The 21,231-nt window shown below is 49.0% G+C and overlaps 1 protein-coding gene and 1 pseudogene across 1 annotated transcript; one reads left to right on the forward strand and one right to left on the reverse strand.

The window, feature by feature from the left end:
- Positions 1-302: 302 nt before the first annotated feature.
- Positions 303-21,231, reverse strand: part of LOC147118687 (uncharacterized) — a 48,366-nt pseudogene continuing 27,437 nt past the window's right edge.
- On the forward strand, positions 12,394-18,947 carry LOC147118688 (uncharacterized). The gene is made up of 2 exons (XM_085984523.1): positions 12,394-12,554; positions 13,831-18,947. The coding sequence occupies exon 2, from the start codon at positions 14,103-14,105 to the stop codon at positions 15,132-15,134; it is 1,032 nt and encodes a 343-aa protein (XP_085840649.1). The 5' UTR covers positions 12,394-12,554; positions 13,831-14,102; the 3' UTR covers positions 15,135-18,947.

Below are 21,231 nucleotides of genomic sequence, written 5' to 3' on the forward strand. Positions count from 1 at the left end.
ACCCCACAGTCACTGACACCAATCTCCTCCTGTCTGATATAAACCAACCCCACAGGCCCAGAAAGATTAAACTCAGCCCGTTGCTTCGATTGGACTTGTTTCCATTCCCGTGCTGAGGGGATTGCTGTACCAGACGGGAGGGGCAACATTTGGGGACTCTCGATTTTCCACCAATTCCCATTCCCCTTCTTTCTGGTAGATAATGGAGGTGCCACTGTGTGTAATGTGCAAGTCAGTAAGAATTGTCAGTGAGGATTAATCAGCACTTTCTAATTGGAGATGTTAATCAATGGAATCTTTCAGACAGTGAATTGTAGATTTTGTACCAAAGATCAATTTAAGTTTGAAGTAAAAGTTCATAAATTTATTGCAAACAAATTTCTGACGAGAGTCCCTGAATTAAGGGGAACGGTTCTTAAAGGGACACTGCAGCCCCAACAAGTCAATCGGCTGCACATCCAGAATATTAACCTCCAGCCAGTTATAGAGGTTAGTAACATCAGCAGAAACAATCCCCAACTGTCAGAATGAACATGGTTCAGTCCTGGATGTGATTAACAGCAACATTAACAGCAGAATCCAACCCCTGCAGTCACTTGTGAACTTGCTGGTGTTTCAGCATGTTGGATGAATGAGTGAATGCCTTCCCACATGCAGAGCAGGTGAACGGTATCTCGCCAGTGTGAACTCGCTGGTGTGTCAGAAGGTCGGATGACTGAGTGAATCCCTCCCGACACACAGTGCAGGTGAACTTCCTCTCCCCATTGTGAACTTGTAGGTGTTTCAGCATGTTGGATGACTGAGTGAATCCCTTCCCACACGCGGAGCAGGTGAACGACCTCTCGCCAGTGTGAACTCGCTGGTGTGTCAGAAGGTCGGATAACTGAGTGAATCCCTCCCGACACACAGTGCAGGTGAACTTCTTCTCCCCAGTGTGAACTCGCTGGTGTGTCAGAAGGTCGGATGACTGAGTGAATCCCTCCCCACACACGGAGCAGGTGAACGGCCTCTCCCCGGTGTGACTGCGTCGATGTTTTTCCAGATCTGATGGGTAATTGAACCCCTTCCCACAGTCCCCACATTTACAGTCCTCAAGTTTCTCTATGGTGCGGGTATCCTTGAGTCTCTCCAGGTTGGACGATCATTTGAAGCCTCGTCCACACACAGAACACATGTACGGTTTCTCCCCACTGTGAATGGTGCAATGTCTTTTCAGGCTGTGTAACTGGTTAAAGCTCTTTCCACAGTCAGTGCACTGGAACACTCTCACTCGGGTGTGTGTGTCTCGGTGCTTTTCCAGTGACACTGATGTTTGAAATCTTTTCCCACAGACAGAAAAGACAAACATTTCTCCTTCCACATTCAAAGGCCGATGATATTCAGGTCCTGATGAATTGAGTGACTCTGTCAGGTGTTGAGGTGATGTTTGGTTTGAGTTTCCTGTCTGTAAATCCTCCCCTTCTAATACCCTGTAAAAGGAGTTTACAAAAGTCATCACTGTAAGTACAGGATAGAAATTCAGGACAGACAATTCTAGTTTCTGTTGAACATTCTTTTCTCTCTTATTCCCCCAAAGCTGTAAATCCCCGTTCCCCCACACTCTCCCTCCTCCCTGTTTAGGAATCCAAACCCATCGCACCATCCCCAACATTTCTTTCCTCCACTCCCAGTGTTCCCCCTCCCTCTACTCTGGTTGGGTTCAGTTCTACACCCGCTGTGTGCAGAGTGAGAATAAAATCAATGAGTCAATGATTGTCTCTCCTGGTCACTGGGACCCAGAAGAGCAGGGGGTTTATGCTACAACTGTATAAAACACTAGTTAGGCCTCAGCAAGAGTACTGCGTGCAGTTCTGGTCACCACATTACAGGAAAGATGTGATTGCACTAGAGAGGGTATAGAGGAGATTTACAAGGATGTTGCTGGGAGTAGAGAATCTTAGCTATGAGGAAAGACTGGATAGGCTGGGTCTGTTTTCCTTGGAACAGAGGAGGCTGAGGGGAGACCCTATTGAGGTATATAAAATTATGAGGGGCCTAGATAAAGTGGATAGAAAGGACCTATTTCCCTTAGCAGAGGGGTCAAAAACCAGGGGGCACAAATTTTAAGTAATCGGTGGAAGGTTTAGAGCGGATTTTAGGGGAAATTTCTTCACCCAGAGGGTTGTGGGGGTCTGGAACTCATTGCCTGAAAGGGTGGTAGAGGCAGGAACCCTAACCACATTTAAAAAGTACTTGGATGTGCACTTGGGATGCTGTAACCTGCAGGGCTACGGACCAAGAGCTGGGAAGTGGGATTAGGCTGGATAGCTCGTTGTTGGCCGGCGCGGACACGATGGGCCGAAATGGCCTCCTTCCGTGCTGTAACTTTCTATGATTCTATGAAACGGCCCTCAACAAAAGTCACGAATTACATCCTCCGTGGCTGTAACCGGTGGACTAGCTCTCTTCATCCTTCTCGACCTGTCTGCAAGGTTTGCCACGGTTGATCACACCGTCCTCCTCCAACGCCTCTCCTCCATTGTTCAGCTCAGTGGGACTTGTTGGTGTGATTACAGGATAGTTGCTGAGCCAGACCCCCGAAACAAGCTCGTGGAACAGGAAACATTGAGACGTCTGATTGATACACTTTATTTCACAAATCAATGGTAAAAGGTAGCTATTGACAGTGGCAGAAGGTGGGTAGTGGTGTTCCACAAGGATCAGTGCTGGGACCACTGTTGTTCACAATTTAAATGAACGATTTAAACTTTGGAAGCAAAAAACACAATTTCTAAATTTGTGGATGACACCAAATTTGTGGAATAGTCAATACTGAGGAGGACTACAACAAATTACAGCAGAACATTAATAAAGTTGCAGAATGAGCATATAATTGGCAAATGAAGTTCAACACAAATAAACGCGATATATTACATTTTGGTAGGAAGAATAGGGAGGTCACTCATCACTTGGAGGATGCGAGTCTAGGTGGGGTAGAGGAACAAAGGGATCTCGAATACAAATACACAAATCACTAAAAGATGCACCACAGGTTAACAAGGACATAAAAAAGCAAACCAAGCACTAGGGTTTATTTCTAGAGGTATAGAATTGAAAAGTAGGGAAGTTATGCTAAATCTGTATCGAACCTTGGCTAGACCACACTTGGAGAACTGCGTACAGTTCTGGTCACCATATTATAAAAAGGATATAGAGGCACTGGAGAAGGTGCAGAGAAGATTTACAAGGATACCAGAAATGCGAGGGTATACATATCAGGAAAGGATGAATAGGCTGGGTTTCTTCTCTTGTAAAAAGGCTGAGGGGTGACCTAATAAAGGTGGATACCGAGAGAATGTTCCCACTTGTGGGGAAGAGCATAACTAGAGGCCATCAATATAAGATAGTCACCAAGAAATCCAATAGGGAATTCAGAAGAAACTTCTTTACCCAGAGAGTGGTGAGAATGTGGAACTCGCTACCACAGGGAGTGGTTGAAGTGAATAGTATCGATGCATTTAAGGGGAGGCTGGACAAGCATATGAAGGAGCAGGGAATAGAGGGTTATGCTGATAGATTTAGATGAGGAAAGCTGGGACGAGGCTCGAGTCAAGCCAAATGTATGTTGAATGTTTAAATGACTTAATCCAAATGTACACTCTCGGAAGCCGCAAGCCTACATTTCGTTGTACTGCACTTGTGCACTAACAGTGACAATAAAAGTTGATTTGATTTGATTTTGATTTGATTTTGAGTGGAGCATAAACGCCGGCATGGACTGGTTGGGCTTAATGGCCTGTTTCTGTGCTGTATATCCTGTGTAATCCTAGTAACGTAGTAAAAACGTCCCAAGTCACTTCACAGGAGCACCATCAGATCAAATTTGACACTGACTCATATAAGGACATTTTAGGACTGGTTGGGCTTAATGGCCTGTTTCTGTGCTGTATATCCTGTGTAATCCTAGTAACGTAGTAAAAACGTCCCAAGTCACTTCACAGGAGCACCATCAGATCAAATTTGACACTGACTCATATAAGGACATTTTAGGACAAGTGACCAAAAGCTTGGTGAAAGTCTTAAAGAGGACAGAGAGGTAGAGAGGCAGAGAGATTTAGGGAGGGAATTCAGGAGCTTAGGGCCCAGTCAGCTGAAGGCACGGCCACCAATGGTGGAGTGATGGATATCGGGGATGTGTAAGAGCCCAGAATTGGAGGAGCGCAGAGATCTCGGGGGGTTGGAGGGGCTGGAGGAGGTTACAGAGATAGGGAGGGGCCAGAGGGATTTCAACACGAGGATGAGAAATTAAAAATCGAGGCATTGCCGGACCGGGAGCCAATGTAAGTCAGCGAGCACAGGGCGATGGGTGAACGGGACTTGGTATGAGTTAGGACATGAGTAGCAGAATTTCGGATGACCTCGAGTTTATGGGCAACATTCAGGACAAGATCCTTGGATAAGAAGAGCCTCTGCTTTCCTGTTGGCGGTGTCGCTGGTTATGCTGGTTGTCCTCCTAATGATGAGGCGTATAGTCGAGAGAAAGCCGAGATAAATTCAGAAAAGATAGAAGATGATGGGAATGTTGGCTCTGGCCAGAAAATAGGCTCCGAGGCCCCAGAAAGAAGGTTGTTGTCGAGCCACGAAGGTGCGGAATTGTTAGAACATAAGAATTAGGAGCAGGAGTAGGCCACACGGCCCCTCGAGCCTGATCCACCATTCAATAAGATCATGGCTGATCTTCAACCTCAACTCCACTTTCCCGCCTGATCCACATATCCCTTGATTCCCCCAGAGTCCAAAAATCTATCTATCACAGCCTTGAATATACTCAAAGACTCAGCATTCACAGCCCTCTGGGGCAGAGAACTCCAAAGATTCACAACCCTCTGAGTGAAGAAATTCCTCCTCATCTTGGTCTTAAATGACCGACCCCTTATCCTGAGACTCTGCCCCCTAGTTCTAGACACTCCAGCCAGGGGAAAAACCTCTCAGCATCTACCCTGTCAATCCCCTTCAGAATCTTGTATGTTTCAATGAGATCACCTCTCATTCTTCTAAACTCCAGAGAGTATCGGCCCATTCTACACAATCTCTCATCATAGGACAGCCCTCTCATCCCAGGAATCAATCTGGTGAACCTTCGTTGCACCACCTCCAAGGCAAGTATATCCTTCCTTAGATAAGGAGACCAAAACTGTGCACAGTACTCCAGGTGTGGTCTCACCAAGGCCCTGTACTATTGTAGCAAGACTTCCTTACTCTTATACTCCAACCCCCTTGCAATAAAGGCCAACATGCCATTTGCCTTCCTTATTGCTTGCTGTACCTGCATGCTAGCTTTCTGTGTTTCTTGCACGAGGACACCCAAATCTCTCTGAACACCAACATTTGAAAGTTTCTCACCATTTAAAAAATATTTTGTTTTTCTATTCTTCCTCCTTTCTTGAATAGCAGTGTTACATTTGCGACCTTCCAATCCGCTTGGACCATTCTAGAATCTAGGGAATTTTGGAAGATCAAAACCAATGCATCCACTATCTCTTCAGCCACATTTCCCTACATTATACTCCATCTGCCACCTTACTGCCCACTCACTTAGTCTATCTATATCCCTTTGCAGACTCTGTGTTCTCCTCACAGCTTACTGTCCCACCTAGCTTTGTATCATCAGCAAACTTGGATACATTACACTCAGTCCCTTCATCTAGGTCATTAATATAGATTGTAAATAGCTGAGGCCCCAACACTGATCCTTGCGGCATCCCACTAGTTACAGCCTGCCAACCTGAAAAAGATCAGTTTGTCCCTACTCTCTGTTTTCTGCCCGTTAACCAATCCTCTATCCATGCTACTATATGACCCCAAACCCCATGAGCCCTTGTGTAATAACCTTTTATGTGGCGCCTTATCGAATGCTTTTTGTAAATCCAAATAAACTACATCCACTGGTTCCCCTCTATCTACCTTGCTAGTTACATCCTCAACAAACTCTAATAAATTTGTCAAACACGATTTCCTTTTCATAAAACCATGTTGACTCTGCCTAATCATATTATGATTTTCTAAGTGACTTGATACAACTTCCATAACAATGGATTCCAGCATTTTCCCAACGACTGATGTCAGGCTAACTGGCCTGTCGTTCCCTGTTTTTTCTCTCCCTCCTTTCTTGAATTGCGGTGTTACATTTGCGACCTTCCAATCCGCTTGGACCATTCTAGAATCTAGGGAATTTTGGAAGATCAAAACCAATGCATCCATTATCTCTTCAGCCACCTCTTTTAGAACCCTAGGATGTAGGCCGTCAGGTCCAGGGGATTTGTCGGCTTTTAGTCCCATTAGTTTCTCTAGTACTTGTTCTCTACTTATATTAATTACGTTAAGTTCCTCACTCTCTTTATACACTTGGTTCCCCACCATTTCTGGTATGCTTTTTGTGTTTTCTACTGTGCAGACATATTTTTTTAACGTTTCTGCCATTTCCTTATTCCCCATAATAATTTCTCCTGTCTCAGCCTCTAAGGGACCAACATTTACTTTTGCTACTCTTTTCCTTTTTACATACTTGTAGAAACTCTTACAATCTGTTTTTATATTTCTTACTAGTTTTCTCTCATATTCTATTTTTTTCCTTTTTATCAATTTTTTGGTCAACCTTTACTGGTTTCTGAAACTCTCCCAATCCTCAGGCTTACTGTTATTCTTTGCAACATTATAAGCTTCTTCTTTCAATCTAATGCTATCCTTAATTTCTTTAGTTAGCCACGGTTGGATCACTTTTCCTATGGAGTTCTTGTTTCTCAATGGAATGTATTTTTGAGAATTATTAAATATTTCTTTAAATGCTAGCCACTGCTTATCTACCACCATACCTTTTAATCTATTTTTCCAATCTACCTTAGACAACTCGCTCCTCATACCTATGTAATTGGCTTTATTTAAGTTTAAGACTCTGGTTTTGGACTGAGGCAAGTCACTCTCAAAATGAACGTAAAATTCTATCATATTATGATCACTCTGCCCCAGAGGATCCTTTACTATGAGATTGTTAATTAACCCTGTCTCATTACACAATACAAGATCTGATATAGCCTGTTACCTGGTTGGTTCCATGACATATTGTTTTAGGAAACTGTCCCAAATGCATCCCATGATCTCATCCTCCAGACTACCTTTGCCAATTTGATTTGTCCATTCTATATGAAGATTAAAGTCCCCCAATATTATTGCATTACTTTTGTTGCAAGCTCCTGCTGTTTCTTGATTAATATTCTGTCTAACGGTATAGCTACTGTTAGGGGGCCTATATACTACTCCTACCAGTGTTTTCTGCCCCTTGTTATTCCTTATCTCCACCCATGCTGATTCTACTTCCTGATATTCCGAGCCAAAATCCTTTCTTGCTTCTGTCCTTCAAAATAGCGGCCACAGGATCTTTTACGCCTACCTGAGATGGCAGACGGGGCCTCAGTTTAACGTCGCACCCGAAAAATGGCACCTCTGACAGAGAAGCTCTCCCTCAATACTGCCCTCGAATGTCAGCCTAGATTACCTGCTCAAGTCTCCGGAGTGGGACTCAAACCCATGACCTTCTGACTCTAGTATGATAGCAAAATACTGCAGATGCTGGAAATCCGAAATAACAACAGAAAATGCTGGAAAAACTCAGCAGGCCAGGCAACATCCGTGGAGAGAAATTAGAGTTGACGTTTCGGGACGAAACCCTTTTTCAAAACTGGAAAGGAAATAAAATAGATCGAAGGCAGGGCTGCGATAGAACAAAATAAGTAACAGAGACATTAAGAGGTATTCAAAACCAGACGAGATGGTAATAGGACAAGTGGAGACAAAAGACGGCTAGGATTAGGTGTGAAGTGTACTGGCAGGATGAGACACAGCTGCCATGTGGGAGAGAGAAAAAAAAGCAAAGGGGGGGGAAAGGGAAGACCCTAAACAAAGGGGTAGAAAAAAATATAAGTAAAATTGTAATAGGGGCCGAGGTTATGATCTGAAATTGTTGAACTCGATATTGAGTCCGGAAGACTGCAAAGTGCCTAATCGGAAGATGAGGTGCTGTTCCTCGAGTTTACGTTGAGCTTCCGTGGAAAAATGCAAGAGGCCAAGGACGGTGAGGTCCGAGTGGGAATGGAGCGGTGAATTAAAATGACAGGCGACCGGAAGCTCGGGGTCAACCTTACGGACTGAACGGAGGTGTTCCGCAAAGCGGTCACCCAATCTGCGTTTGGTCTCCCCAATGTAGAGGAGACCGCATCGTGAGCAGCGAATACAGTATACTAGATTGCAAGAAGTACAAGTAAATTGCTGTTTCACCTGGAAGGGGTGTTTGGGGCCCTGGACAGTGGGAAGGGGGGAGGTATAGGGGCAGGTGTTACATCTCCTGCGCTTCTGACTCTAGAGGTGAGAGAGTCACCCACTGAGCTGAGGCTGACACCTCTTAAACTGCAGCCTAGTTACTGGGGTTATCAGCATCTTCAAACCCCCCTCCCCACCCCGTAATCACCCACTGAGCTGAGGCTGACACCTCTTAAACTGCAGCCTAGTTACTGGGGTTATCAGCATCTTCAAACCCCCCTCCCCACCCCGTAATCACCCACTGAGCTGAGGCTGACACCTCTTAAACTGCAGCCTAGTTACTGGGGTTATCAGCATCTTCAACCCCCCCCCCACCCCGTAATCGGCATTATCGACACAGGTTAGTCCTTCATGTGATTAACAGCAGAATGGGACCAGCGCACAAAGGTGTGAACTCGCTGGTGTCTCAGGTCTGAACTTGCTGGTGTCTCAGGTCAGATGGACTGGTGAATCGCTGTTCACTCACTGAGCAGGTGAATGGCCTCTCCCCAGTGTGAACTCGCTGGTGTCTCAGCAGGTCAGATGGACTGGTGAATCGCTGCTCACTCACTGAGCAGGTGAACGCCCTCTCCCCGGTGTGAACTCACTGGTGTCTCAGCGGGTCAGATGGACTGGTGAATCGCCGTTCACTCAGGGAGCAGGGGAACGGCCTCTCCCCGGTGTGAACTCGCTGGTGTCTCAGCAGGTCAGATGGGCTGGTGAATCGCTGTTCACTCAGGGAGCAGGAGAATGGCCTCGCCCCGGTGTGAACTCACTGGTGTCTCAGCAGGTCAGATGGACTGGTGAATCGCTGTTCACACACTGAGCAGGGGAACGGGCTCTCCCCGGTGTGGATGCGCAGGTGTTTCAGAAGACCGGATGAGTGCGTAAACCTCTTCCCGCAGTGAGAGCAGCTGAACGGCCTCTCCCAGTGTGGATGCGTCGATGCATCTTCAGGTCCTTGGAGCATTTGAAACTCTTGTCGCAGTCGGAACATTTAAACGGCCTCTCGTCAGTGTGAACCAGCTGGTGTTCCCGCAGAGAGGAGGGACGAGTGAATCTTTTCCCGCACTCGGCGCAGGAGAAGGGCCTCTCGTCAGTGTGCACACGTTCATGTACCAGCAGAGTATAGGACTGGACAAATCCCTTCCCACACACGGAGCAGGTGAACGGCCTCTCCCCGGTGTGAGCTCGCTGGTGTCTCACCAGGTTCGATGACTTACCAAACCTCTTTCCGCAGTGGGAGCAGCTGAACGGCCTCACCCCGGTGTGAACGCGTTGATGCTTCCTCAGATCTTCGGCGCTTTTAAAGCTCTTCTCACAGTTAGGGCACTTACAGGGTCTCTTGTCAGTGTGAACTCGCTGGTGCACCCGCAGAGAGTAAGAATGGCTGAATCCCTTCTCGCATACGGAGCAGGTGAACGGCCTCTCCCCGGTGTGAGCTCGCTGGTGTATCAGCAGGGTGGAGGAGAGAGTGAATCCCTTCCCACATACGGAGCAGGTGAACGGCCTCTCCCCGGTGTGAACTCGCTGGTGCTGTATCAGGTCGCTGGATCTTCTGAAGCCTTTCTCGCAGTCGGAGCACTGAAAAGGTCTCTCATTGGTGTGAACACGCTCGTGTGTCAACAAATGGCAAGACTGGTTAAACCTCTTCTCACAGTGAGAGCAGGCGAATGGCTTCTCGTCGGTATGAACTCGCTGGTGTCTCAGCACGGCGGATTGTTGAGTGAACCCCTTCCCGCACATGGAGCAGGTGAACGGTCTCTCCCCGGTGTGAACTCGCTGGTGTGTCCGCAGGGAGCCTGACTGAGTGAATCCCTTCCCACACACGGAGCAGGTGAACGGCCATTTCACGGAGTGACTGCGTTGATGAGTCTCCAGCTCAGAGAGGCAACTGAATCCCTTCCCGCAGTCCCGACATTTGCACGGACTCTCCTCGCTTTGGTTACACTTGTGCCTCCCCAGGCTGCACCTTCGGTTAAATCCACGTCCACACACAAGACACGTGTGCAGTTTGTCCGCACTCTGATTGCTGCTTTCCGCTTCCATGTGTCGATGATATTCAGGTCCTAATGAATCGAGTGACTCTGTCAGATCTTCGTGTGAAGTTTGCGTTAAGCTGCCCATCTGCAATTCCTCCCCTTGCAAGAGACGGTAAAACAGGTTTATATAAGTAATTAATGTAAATATAGGAGAGAAAATAAAGAAAGACTGGCATTTATACAGCGCCTTTCATGACCAATAGTTTTACAGCCAATGAAGCACTTTTTAAAGTGTAGTCGCTGTTGTAATGTGGGAAACTCTGCAGCCAATTTGCATATTAATAATGACCACCTGAACGTCTCATCCGAAAGACGGCCCTCCGACAGTGCAGCGCTCCCTCAGTACTGCCCCTCCGACAGTGCGGCGCTCCCTCAGTACTGCCCCTCCAACAGTGCGGCGCTCCCTCAGTACTGCCCCTCCCACAGTGCGGCGCTCCCTCAGTACTGCCCCTCCGACAGTGCGGCGCTCCCTCAGTACTGCCACTCCGACAGTGCGGCGCTCCCTCAGTACTGCCCCTCCGACAGTGCGGCGCTCCCTCAGTACTGCCCCTCCGACAGTGCGGCGCTCCCTCAGTACTGCCCCTCCGACAGTGCGGCGCTCCCTCAGTACTGCCCCTCCGACAGTGCGGCGCTCCCTCAGTACTGCCCCTCCGACAGTGCGGCGCTCCCTCAGTACTGCCCCCCGACAGTGCGGCGCTCCCTCAGTACTGCCCCCCGACAGTGCGGCGCTCCCTCAGTACCATCCCTCTGACAGTGCAGCGCTCCCTCAGTACCGCCCCGCCGATAGTGCAGCGCTCCCTCAGTACCACCCCTCCAACAGTGCGGCGCTCCCTCAGTACTGCCCCTCCGACAGTGCGGCGCTCCCTCAGTACTGTCCCTCCGACAGTGCAGTGCTCCCTCAGTACTGTCCCTCCGACAGTGCGGCGCTCCCTCAGTACTGTCCCTCCGACAGTGCAGCGCTCCCTCAGTACTGCCCCTCCGACAGTGCAGCGCTCCCTCAGTACCATCCCTCTGACAGTGCAGCGCTCCCTCAGTACCGCCCCGCCGATAGTGCAGCACTCCCTCAGTACTGCCCCTCCGACAGTGCGGCGCTCCCTCAGTACTGCCCCTCCGACAGTGCAGCGCTCCTTCAGTACTGCCCCTCTGACAGTGCAGCGCTCCCTCAGTACTGTCCCTCCGACAGTGCAGTGCTCCCTCAGTACTGTCCCTCCGACAGTGCAGCGCTCCCTCAGCACTGTCCCTCCGACAGTGCAGCGCTCCCTCAGTACTGTCCCTCCGACAGTGCGGCGCTCCCTCAGTACCGCCCCGCCGACAGTGCCGCGCCCCCTAAGCACCGCCCTGTCCGACAGTACGGCGCTCCTTCGGCACTGCCCTGGAGCATCAGCCTAGATTTATTTGGGGAGCAAATAGTGCCACCGGGCAGCACGGTGGCATAGTGGTTAGCACTGTTGCCTCACAGCGCCAGGGACCCGGGTTCGAATCCGGCTTCGGGTGACTGTCTGTGTGGAGTTTGCACATTCTCCCTGTGTTTGCGTGGGTTTCCTCCGGGTGCTCCGGTTTCCTCCCACAGTCCAAAGATGTGCAGGTTAGGTTGATTGGCTATAATAAATTGACCCTTAGTGTTAGGGGGTGATTAAATACGTGGGGTTATGGGGATAGGGTGGGATATGTGTTGGTGTAGGGGTTACGGGGATCGGGTGGGATGTGTGTCGGTGCAGGCTCAATGGGCCGAAATGGCCTCTATCTGCACTGTGGGGTTTCTGTGATTCTGTGATTTGCTCGAGTCCCTGGAGTGGGGACTTTGAACCCACAACTTTCTGACTCAGAGACGAGGGTGCTACCAACTGAGCCACTGGCTGGCTCTCAAGGTCTTTCACATCCTTGCTAAAGTGCGGTGGCCGGGGGGAATTGTCACTGTCCCTTTAATCAGAAGAACACATGAGAGGGGGAGGGAGTCCCTTTAAAGTGGCCGGGCTGGGTGTCCCTTTAAATGTGGAGAGGCGGGGCCGCGCATGCTCATTCGGCCTCCCCACCACAATACGAGGCTGCCAGTGTGCCTGCACACTGGGTTACCAGGGCAACGGCGCGGGGCCTCCTGGGAAAAGACGGAAGGCCGGGCCCGGGAAGAGACGGAATCAGCGGCCGGGTAAAGTAAAGTCTTGGAAATCGATTTAAATTGAGGTGAGGGGGAGCGGAGAGCGAGATTATAAAGTAAAATACGAGAAAAACAACCTGAGAGTCTGGCGGGACCTCCCCGGACGCCGAACCGAGCGATTCAGCCGCGCCCCGTCACGTGGGGTGGCGGTGTGAGCCGGAGCACGTGATTCTAACTGACGGGAGCGCTGACCAGTAGGAAGAGGGCTGAGGTGGCGGCCTGGCCCTCCAACCAATGGCGGTGCGGCTAGGAGGCGGGGCATCCTCTCCAGCTCAGGTGCGCTGGGGCCGATTGTGACGCGCTGTCCCCAGGTGAGAGCAGCTCAGTCAGCACAGAGCTGGGGCTGGAATCTGGGAGAGGGGCCGCAGTCAGCACAGAGCTGGGGCTGGAATCTGGGAGAGGGGCCGCAGGCAGCGGGCCTGGCAAAGGGGCACAAGCTTCACAATACAAGCTTCTTTCAAATGCAAAATTTTTTCCTACAGACAGCCTTGGTCACTGTGCAAAAAAACTGTTTAACAATTCATCATAACTTCCTTGCTTTTGGAGAGGCGTAGAGTGCAAAAAGCAAGGAAGTTATGAAAAAACTGTATAAAAGACTGGACTCAGCTGTGGCTCCTAGAAACATAGAAGATAGGAGCAGGAGTAGGCCATTCGGCCCCTCGAGCCTGCTCTGCCATTCAATGAGATCATGGCTGATCATCCAAACTCAGTACCCTGGTAAGGTCAGCATTTATTGCCCATCCCGAGTTGCCCTGGAGAAGGTGGTGGTGAGCCACCTTCTTGAACCGCTGCAGTCCGTGTGGTGAAGGTGCTCCCACAGTGCTGTTCGGTAAGGAGTTCCAGGATTGTGACCCAGTGACAATGAAGGAATGACGATATATGTCTAAGTCAGGATGGTGTGTGACTTGCAGATGATGGTGTTCCCATGCACCTGCTGCTCTTTTCCTTCTAGGCGGTAGAAGTCGTGGGACAGGTAGGGTGGCAGGTTCCATTCCATAAGAACACAAGAATTAGGAGCAGGAGTAAGCCATACGGCCCCTCGAGCCTGCTCCGCCATTCAATATGATCATGGCTAATCTTCGACTTCAACTTGACTTTCCCGCCCGATCCCCATATCCCTGAGGGACATTAGAGAGCTAGTTGGGATTTTAATGACAATCCAGCAGCTTTCATCATTACTTTTTTTCTAGTACCGGCCCCACAACTTCCCAGATTCATTGAGCTCAATTTCACAACCTGTCTTTGTGTTTTTGTGGGTTCTCTCTCACACTCCCTTTTTCCTGTTTTATATTCATTTTACAGGGTATTCGAAAGGGAGGATTTGTCGATGGGAAATTTTACTCAAACATCACATCAAGATCTGACAGAGTCACTCAATTCATCAGGACCTGAATATCAGCAAACATAACATGGAAGCAAAAAGCACTGTTCACAGCAGGGAGAAACCGTACACATGTTCTGTGTATGGATGAGGATTCGGTCGATCCTCTGGCCTGGCGAAACACAAGCGCAGTCACACCGGGGAGAAATGTGGGGACTGTGGGAAAGGATTTGATTACCCGTATCAGCTGGAAATGCATCGGCGCAGTCACACCGGGGAGAGGCCGTTCACCTGCTCTGTGTGTGGGAAGGGATTCACTTCTTCATCCCACCTACTGAGACACCAACTTGTTCACACCAATGTGAGACCTTTTAAATGTTCTGACTGTGAGAAGAGCTTTAAAAACAAAAAGGCTCTGCTGACACACCAGCAGGTTCACTCTGAGGAGAGGCCGTTCACCTGCTCCATGTGTGGGAAGGCATTCACTGGTTCATCCCATCTACTGGAACACCAGCTTATTCTAACCAATATGAGACTGTTTAAATGTTCTGACTGTGAGAAGAGCTTTAAAAGCAAAACACATCTGCTGACACACGAGGATGTTCACTCTGGGGAGAGGCCGTTCACCTGCTCCGAGTGTGGGAAGGGATTCACTTGTTCATTCACCCTGCTGAGACACCAGCTTGTTCACACTGATAAGAGACCTTTTAAATGTTGTGACTGTGAGAAGAGCTTTAAAAGCAAAAAGGATCTGCTGAGACACCAGAGCATTCACACTGGGGAGAAGCCGTTCACCTGCTCCATGTGTGGGAAGGGATTCACTTGTTTATCCCACGTTAAAACACACCAGCGACTTCACACTGGGGGGAGACCTTTCACCTGCTCCGTGTGTGGGAAGGGATTTACTCGTCCATCCGCCCTTCTGACACACCAGCGAGTTCACACTGGGGAGAGGCCGTTCACCTGCTCCGTGTGCGAGAAGAAACTTGCTTGTCCATCCAGCCTCACTGAACATCAACTTGTTCACACTGATAAGAGACCTTTTAAATGTACTGACTGTGAGAAGAGCTTTAAAAGCAAGAAGGATCTGTTGGCACACCAACGCACTCACACTGGGGATTGGCCGTTCACCTGTTCCGTGTGTGGAAATGGATTCCACAGTACTTCCCACCTTCTGACACACCAGCGTGTTCACTCTGGGGAGAGGCCGTTCATCTGTTCCGAGTGTGGGAAGGGATTCACTCGGTCATCCAACCTGCTGAGACACCAGCAAGTTCACAAATGACTGCAGGGGTTGGATGCTGCTGTTAATCACATCCAGGCCTGAACCCTGTTCACTCTGACAGTTGGGGTCACTCCTGCTGTTGAACTCCACCACTGACCCTGCTGAAGGTTGTAGGCTCAGGGAGTGGGGCCTCCAGGAGTGGACGGTAAGAAAGCTGGGTTTCGGTATCCTGACAAATATATGGCGAGGAACCAGAGGAATCCTTACTAAGGAAATGACTGGGGTTTTACCAGCCAGTGTAGGTCTAGGGGTGAATGATGCCTGACTCCCTGAACTGCCTTACATTGAAGCCAGTTCAGATCAAGATGAATTCAGTTTACAGCAGAATAGAGAGAAATATCACCCACAGTTGAGGGAGACAAAAGCAGCCATTAGAGAAGCTCAGAGATCTTTGGAAATTGTGGTAATAATGGCAAAATCTTTCCCAGCTCCGTCAGGAGGCAGAATCCCGTTAAAGATAGTTTCGGGCAGGGCTGGGCAGTGATTTGGGCTGGAGGGCCACTTAACAAGTTGTGGTGAGCTGTTGAGGGCCGCACACCAATGTTGCCCCTAAGGTGCGCGGCTGCACGGTGGCGCAGCAATGGCGAGGCCCCGCGCAGGCCGCTCACCAGCTCCTGCCGCTGGGAGAGAAACCGCGCAGCACATTTAAAGGGACCGCGCACGTTGGTGAGAGCAAAGTGTTCAATTGGTGAATCGGAAACAGTCCGACTCTTCGTGTTGAGCATCGCATCACTTCTACCCTCCCAATAATTTATCAACATAAATTCAGATAGTCCTCAGATACTATCTTAAATACACAGAATGTGGTGTAAGATAGTAAAATCTGCCGTTACTAAATGAGGGAAATGAGTGATCGATCGATCGATGGATTATATGTTGGACTGAAAGTCCACGTGGCTGTTTGGCCGAGCGGCTCGAGTCTTTTGAAGCACAAGTAGCTCTTTGTGGACACTGTTTCTGCTTCAAAAAACTGAAGAACATCAGAAGTCATTAACGGAGATGGGCACAGCATGCCAGCTCAACAAATGGCACCAAAGAATGGTGGAATGTGGGTTAATGCCCATTCTCCCTCACACTGCAAATCCTTAATCTCCACTGGACTGTCGGGAAGAAAGAGGGGGGTCAACAGAAAGTGAGCGTGTCCCCACAAGGAAGTCCATTTGGTGGGTGAGACCCCACGGGTCACAGTAGAACGGCAGGGTCAGAGCAAGCTGCCCACCTGTTCCCTCAGCTGAGAATGCTTTGGTTGTGTGCAGGGACCTAAAGAGAAAAAAACACACCACAAAAAGTAAAAGGTAAAAGAAAACTTCAAAGGATTTGCTTAAAGTAAGAAAATATTATATTTCTAAAATAACTGCAGGTAGTTCTTTGGCTAAACTCTTACTTAGTCAAACAATCATATTCCAATAAGTGATATTGCAGCTTGCTGTTGATGATAATTAGAGATGTACTTTGTCGATAAATAGTGTACGAGGTTAAAAAGCAGAAATGTTCCCATTTGGGGATTCGTGTTGCTGCGGAACTGCTCAGGCTGTTTCCATCGTTATTTTATTGTCCTTTTGGCCATTTTTAGTAGTTGTCCTTCTAGTTCAGATATGCTGGGGGTAATTTGAACCTCCCCCACCTAACGGGATTGAATTTCCTGCCCGGTTTACACCTTCCCCGATTTTGCTCTCCAATGATTTCAGTCAAAAGTGAAATCGGGCGGGGTGTAAAACAAGCGGCCGATCTGATCGCATTAGTTTCCCGTCGGGTGTGTGAGGTTAAAATCACCCCCTGCTGTTTTCAAACACAACCCAAGCAAATTTCTCCTGACAATAGTTTGGTTCTGATCCTTAATAATGTTCCAGCTACTCTTATCACCACAATTGCTTTAATTCTGACATTTGGCCTGTGATCTGACAGCAAAGCAGTGATCTCGTCACATGCAGTGAGCAAATGGGAACAAACTGGAGGTCCATTGTGCAGGAAGAAACCCAGACACGCAACGACCTTTTCTCTCATTTGAAGATGTGCATTGCTGAAGAGGATAAGACAGCTTGTAATGTGGAGGACAATCTAGTGTCAGGCAGTGTGCTTGCAGATGTCCAAATATTTATCATCATCCAGTCTAGTCCTCCACATTGAAAACTCTTGGAACATCTCGGATTTGTGAAATATTGAGGTTGATTTTTATTGGAAATAGCAAATTCAGCTCTGATTTGCAAACCTTTATTATCGCAATGCTCTTGCCATTGAGATGCATCAGTCAGCTGAATAAGGTAGATTTGATATTTTTAGTAAATACAGGGTTCAGTTTCATATTTCCAAATATGATTGGCTTCCCAAGTCCATTAAACACCACAGATCAGATCATTCAGTCAGGCTCATTTTCAAAGAAAGGCTCAATTGCAACTGGCACATGGACAAGAATGGAATGTCGATCCTTCTCTTGCAGCTGATTGGGGATCTTGGATGTGTTTGACGTTGCTGAGATTGCTGAGCTTAGACTTCTTGGGGCTGATTTTCATTCTGGGTGGACATCGGGCGAGCGGTGCGATGGTGCTGCCTGTCCAATGTCCTCGGCGAGAGGACCCAGCCATTTTGATGGTCGGGCCTCGTCTGTGCAATATCCAGCTCCAACCGCTAAACCAGGGCTGACAGGGAGCTTGCAGATCGGAGGGTGGGGGGTGGGTGACACTGGAAATCTGCCGGCTCCTCCATGGAACAGAGCCAGGCACATTGATGCAGCAAACGGCAGATTCCATTTGCCCGCCTCTGTTTGTGGTTGTGACTCCCCTGCTGCCTCGGAGACAATGATCCACCTCCTGACGTTATGTGGGCTGGGGTCAGGCTGGGGTCGGGTGCGGCGGATGTTCGGCCTCGAAACCAGGCCTTGGGCTGGATTGAATCTATTGCTGGGCTGGAAATGGCCCACGGGCCGTATTTACCCACCGCTGCCCTTGTCCATATCTTCAACAGCTCAACAGAGTCAGGGATTGTTCCCCGAGATTGGAAGGCAGCTCACAGAGTTCCCATTTTCCAAAAAGGGGACAAATCAGAGCAGGGGAACACAGGCGCATCAGTGTGACCTCGACCACAAGGAAGATGCTTGAGGGGATCCTAAGAGATGCTGTTTATGATCACCGGGGAGGAGAAGGGGCCGTTAGAGATACTCACCCCGCTTCTGGAAAAGATGCTCGCGTCCTACAAACCTGCTTGAGATTTTTGAAGAAATTTAACCCTTTCACACCGATATCATTCTGGTGAATCTGCGCCGCAACCTCTCTCCGATGCCAATATATCCTTCCTGAGGTGCGCTGCCCAGATCTGAACGCAATACTCCAGATGGGTTCTAACCAGAGCTCTGTACAGCTCCCACCTGCTGAGACACCAGCGAGCTCACACTGGGGAGAGGCCGTTCACCTGCTCCATGTGTGGGAAGGGATTCACTCATTGATCCAACCTGCTGGGACACCAGCAAGTTCACAAGTGACTGCAGGGGTTGGATTCTGCTGTTATTGCTGCTGTTAATCACATCCAGGACTGAACCATGTTCATTCTGACAGTTGGGGTTTGTTCTGCTGATGTTAGTAACCCCTCTAACTGGGCTGGAGTTTAATATACTAGAAATAAGTCAAATAAAACTGCTTTGTTTCAAACACACTTTGTATTGAGTCCTTGACGTCTCTAAGATAAGAGGAGACTAATTGATGTCCTGTTACCGACTGTTCCATTTTGGGCCTTTTCTCCTTTGTTAAAGAAAGACTTGTATTCATACAGCACCTTTCACAAGTTCAGGACATCCCAAAGTGCTTTACAGCCAATGAAGTACTTTTGAAGAGCAGTCACTGTTGTAATGTAGGAAATGCAGCAGCCAATTTGTGCACAGCAAGGTCCCACACACAGCACTGTGATAATGACCAGATGATCTGTTTTAGTGATGCTGGTTCAGGGAGAAATGTTGGCCAGGACTCCAGGGAGAACTCCCCTGCTCCTCGAAATAACATCATGGGATCTTTTATGTCCACTTGAGAGGGCAGATGGGGCCTCGTTTGAACATCTCGTCCGAAGACAGCACCTCTTTCAGTGCTGCGATCCCTCAGTACTGCATTGGAATGTCGGCCTAGATTTTGTTCTCAAGTCTCTGGAGGTGGACTTGATCCCACAACCTCCTGACTGAGAGACAAGAGAGAGAGAGAGAGAGAGAGCTCCCACTGAGACACAGAGAGAGAGAGAGAGAGAGAGTGAGAGAGAGTGCTCCCACTGAGACACAGAGAGAGAGAGAGAGAGAGAGAGAGAGTGCTCCCACTGAGACACGACTAACACCCGATCATCACTGTAGATTATTTCAGGTCTGATGCCTTCAGTTACTCATGGACAACTCCCAGCTACCCATACCATCCAGAGTTCCTCTCCTAGCTTTGGTATCCAGGGAATGTATCGATATCATGTCCATGTACCTGCCCTGGCAGTGTTTGATGGGACAGTGTAGAGGGAGCTTTACTCTGTATCTAACCCGTGCTGTACCTGTCCTGGGAGTGTTTGATGGGACAGTGTAGTGGGAGCTTTACTCTGTATCTAACCCGTGCTGTACCTGCCCTGGGAGTGTTTGATGGGACAGTGTAGAGGGAGCTTTACTCTGTATCTAACCCGTGCTGTACCTGTCCTGGGAGTGTTTGATGGGACAGTGTAGAGGGAGCTTTACTCTGTATCTAACCCATGCTGTACCTGCCCTGGCAGTGTTTGATGGGACAGTGTAGAGGGAGCTTTACTCTGTATCTAATCCATGCTGTACCTGTCCAGGGAGTGTTTGATGGGACAGTGTAGAGGGAGCTTTACTCTGTATCTAACCCGTGCTGTACCTGTCCTGGGAGTGTTTGATGGGACAGTGTAGAGGGAGCTTTACTCTGTATCTAACCCATGCTGTACCTGCCCTGGCAGTGTTTGATGGGACAGTGTAGAGGGAGCTTTACTCTGTATCTAATCCATGCTGTACCTGTCCAGGGAGTGTTTGATGGGACAGTGTAGAGGGAGATTTACTCTGCATCTAACCTGTGCTGTACCTGCCCTGGGAGTGTTTGATGGGACAGTGTAGAGGGAGCTTCACTCTGTATCTAACCCGTGCTGCACCTGCCCTGGGAGTGTTTGATGGGACAGTGTAGAGGGAGCTTTACTCTGTATCTAACCCGTGCTGTACCTGCCCTGGGAGTGTGTGATGGGATAGTGTAGAGGGGGCTTTACTTTGTATCTCACCCGCGCTGTACCTGCCCTCGGAGTGTTTGATGGGACAGTGTAGGGGGAGATTTACTCTGTATCTAACCCGTGCTGTACCTGCCCTGGGAGTGTTTGATGGGACAATGTAGAGGGAGCTTTACTCTGTATCTAACCCGTGCTGTACCTGCCTGGGAGTGTTTGATGGGACAGTGTAGAGGGAGCTTTACTCTGTATCTAACCCGTGCTGTACCTGCCCTGGGAGTGTTTGATGGGACAGTGTAGAGGGAGCTTTACTCTGTACCTAACCCGTGCTGTACCTGCCTGGGAGTGTTTGATGGGGCAGTGTAGAGGGAGCTTTAGTCTGTATCTAACCCGTGCTGTACCTGCCCTGGGAGTGTTTGATGGGACAGTGTAGAGGGAGCTTTACTCTGTATCTAACCCGTGCTGTACCTGTCCTGGGAGTGTTTGATGGGACAGTGTAGTGGGAGCTTTACTCTGTATCTAACCCGTGCTGTACCTGCCCTGGGAGTGTTTGATGGGACAGTGTAGAGGGAGCTTTACTCTGTATCTAACCCGTGCTGTACCTGCTCTGGGAGTGTTTGATGGGACAGTGTAGAGGGAGCTTTACTCTGTATCTAACCCGTGCTGTACCTGCCCTGGGAGTGTTTGATGGGACAGTGTAGAGGGAGCTTTACTCTGTATCTAACCCATGCTGTACCTGCTGATACGCTTATCAATTACTTCATAAAAGGTGATGAGTCGAAGAAGAGATGATGAGTCGAAAGAAGAGATGAATAAGGCTTTTATTAGCTAAGAAGAGACCATGCTTCTTCGTGAGTGACTGAACAAGTCTGAACGAAACCCACACAGTGGTGGGTGGAGTCAGCTGAGGCATGCCTCC

This window comes from Somniosus microcephalus, chromosome 4 (assembly GCF_052327205.1).
Source record: "Somniosus microcephalus isolate GS21.2 chromosome 4, FLI_Smic_1.0, whole genome shotgun sequence".
Lineage (NCBI taxonomy): Eukaryota > Metazoa > Chordata > Chondrichthyes > Squaliformes > Somniosidae > Somniosus > Somniosus microcephalus.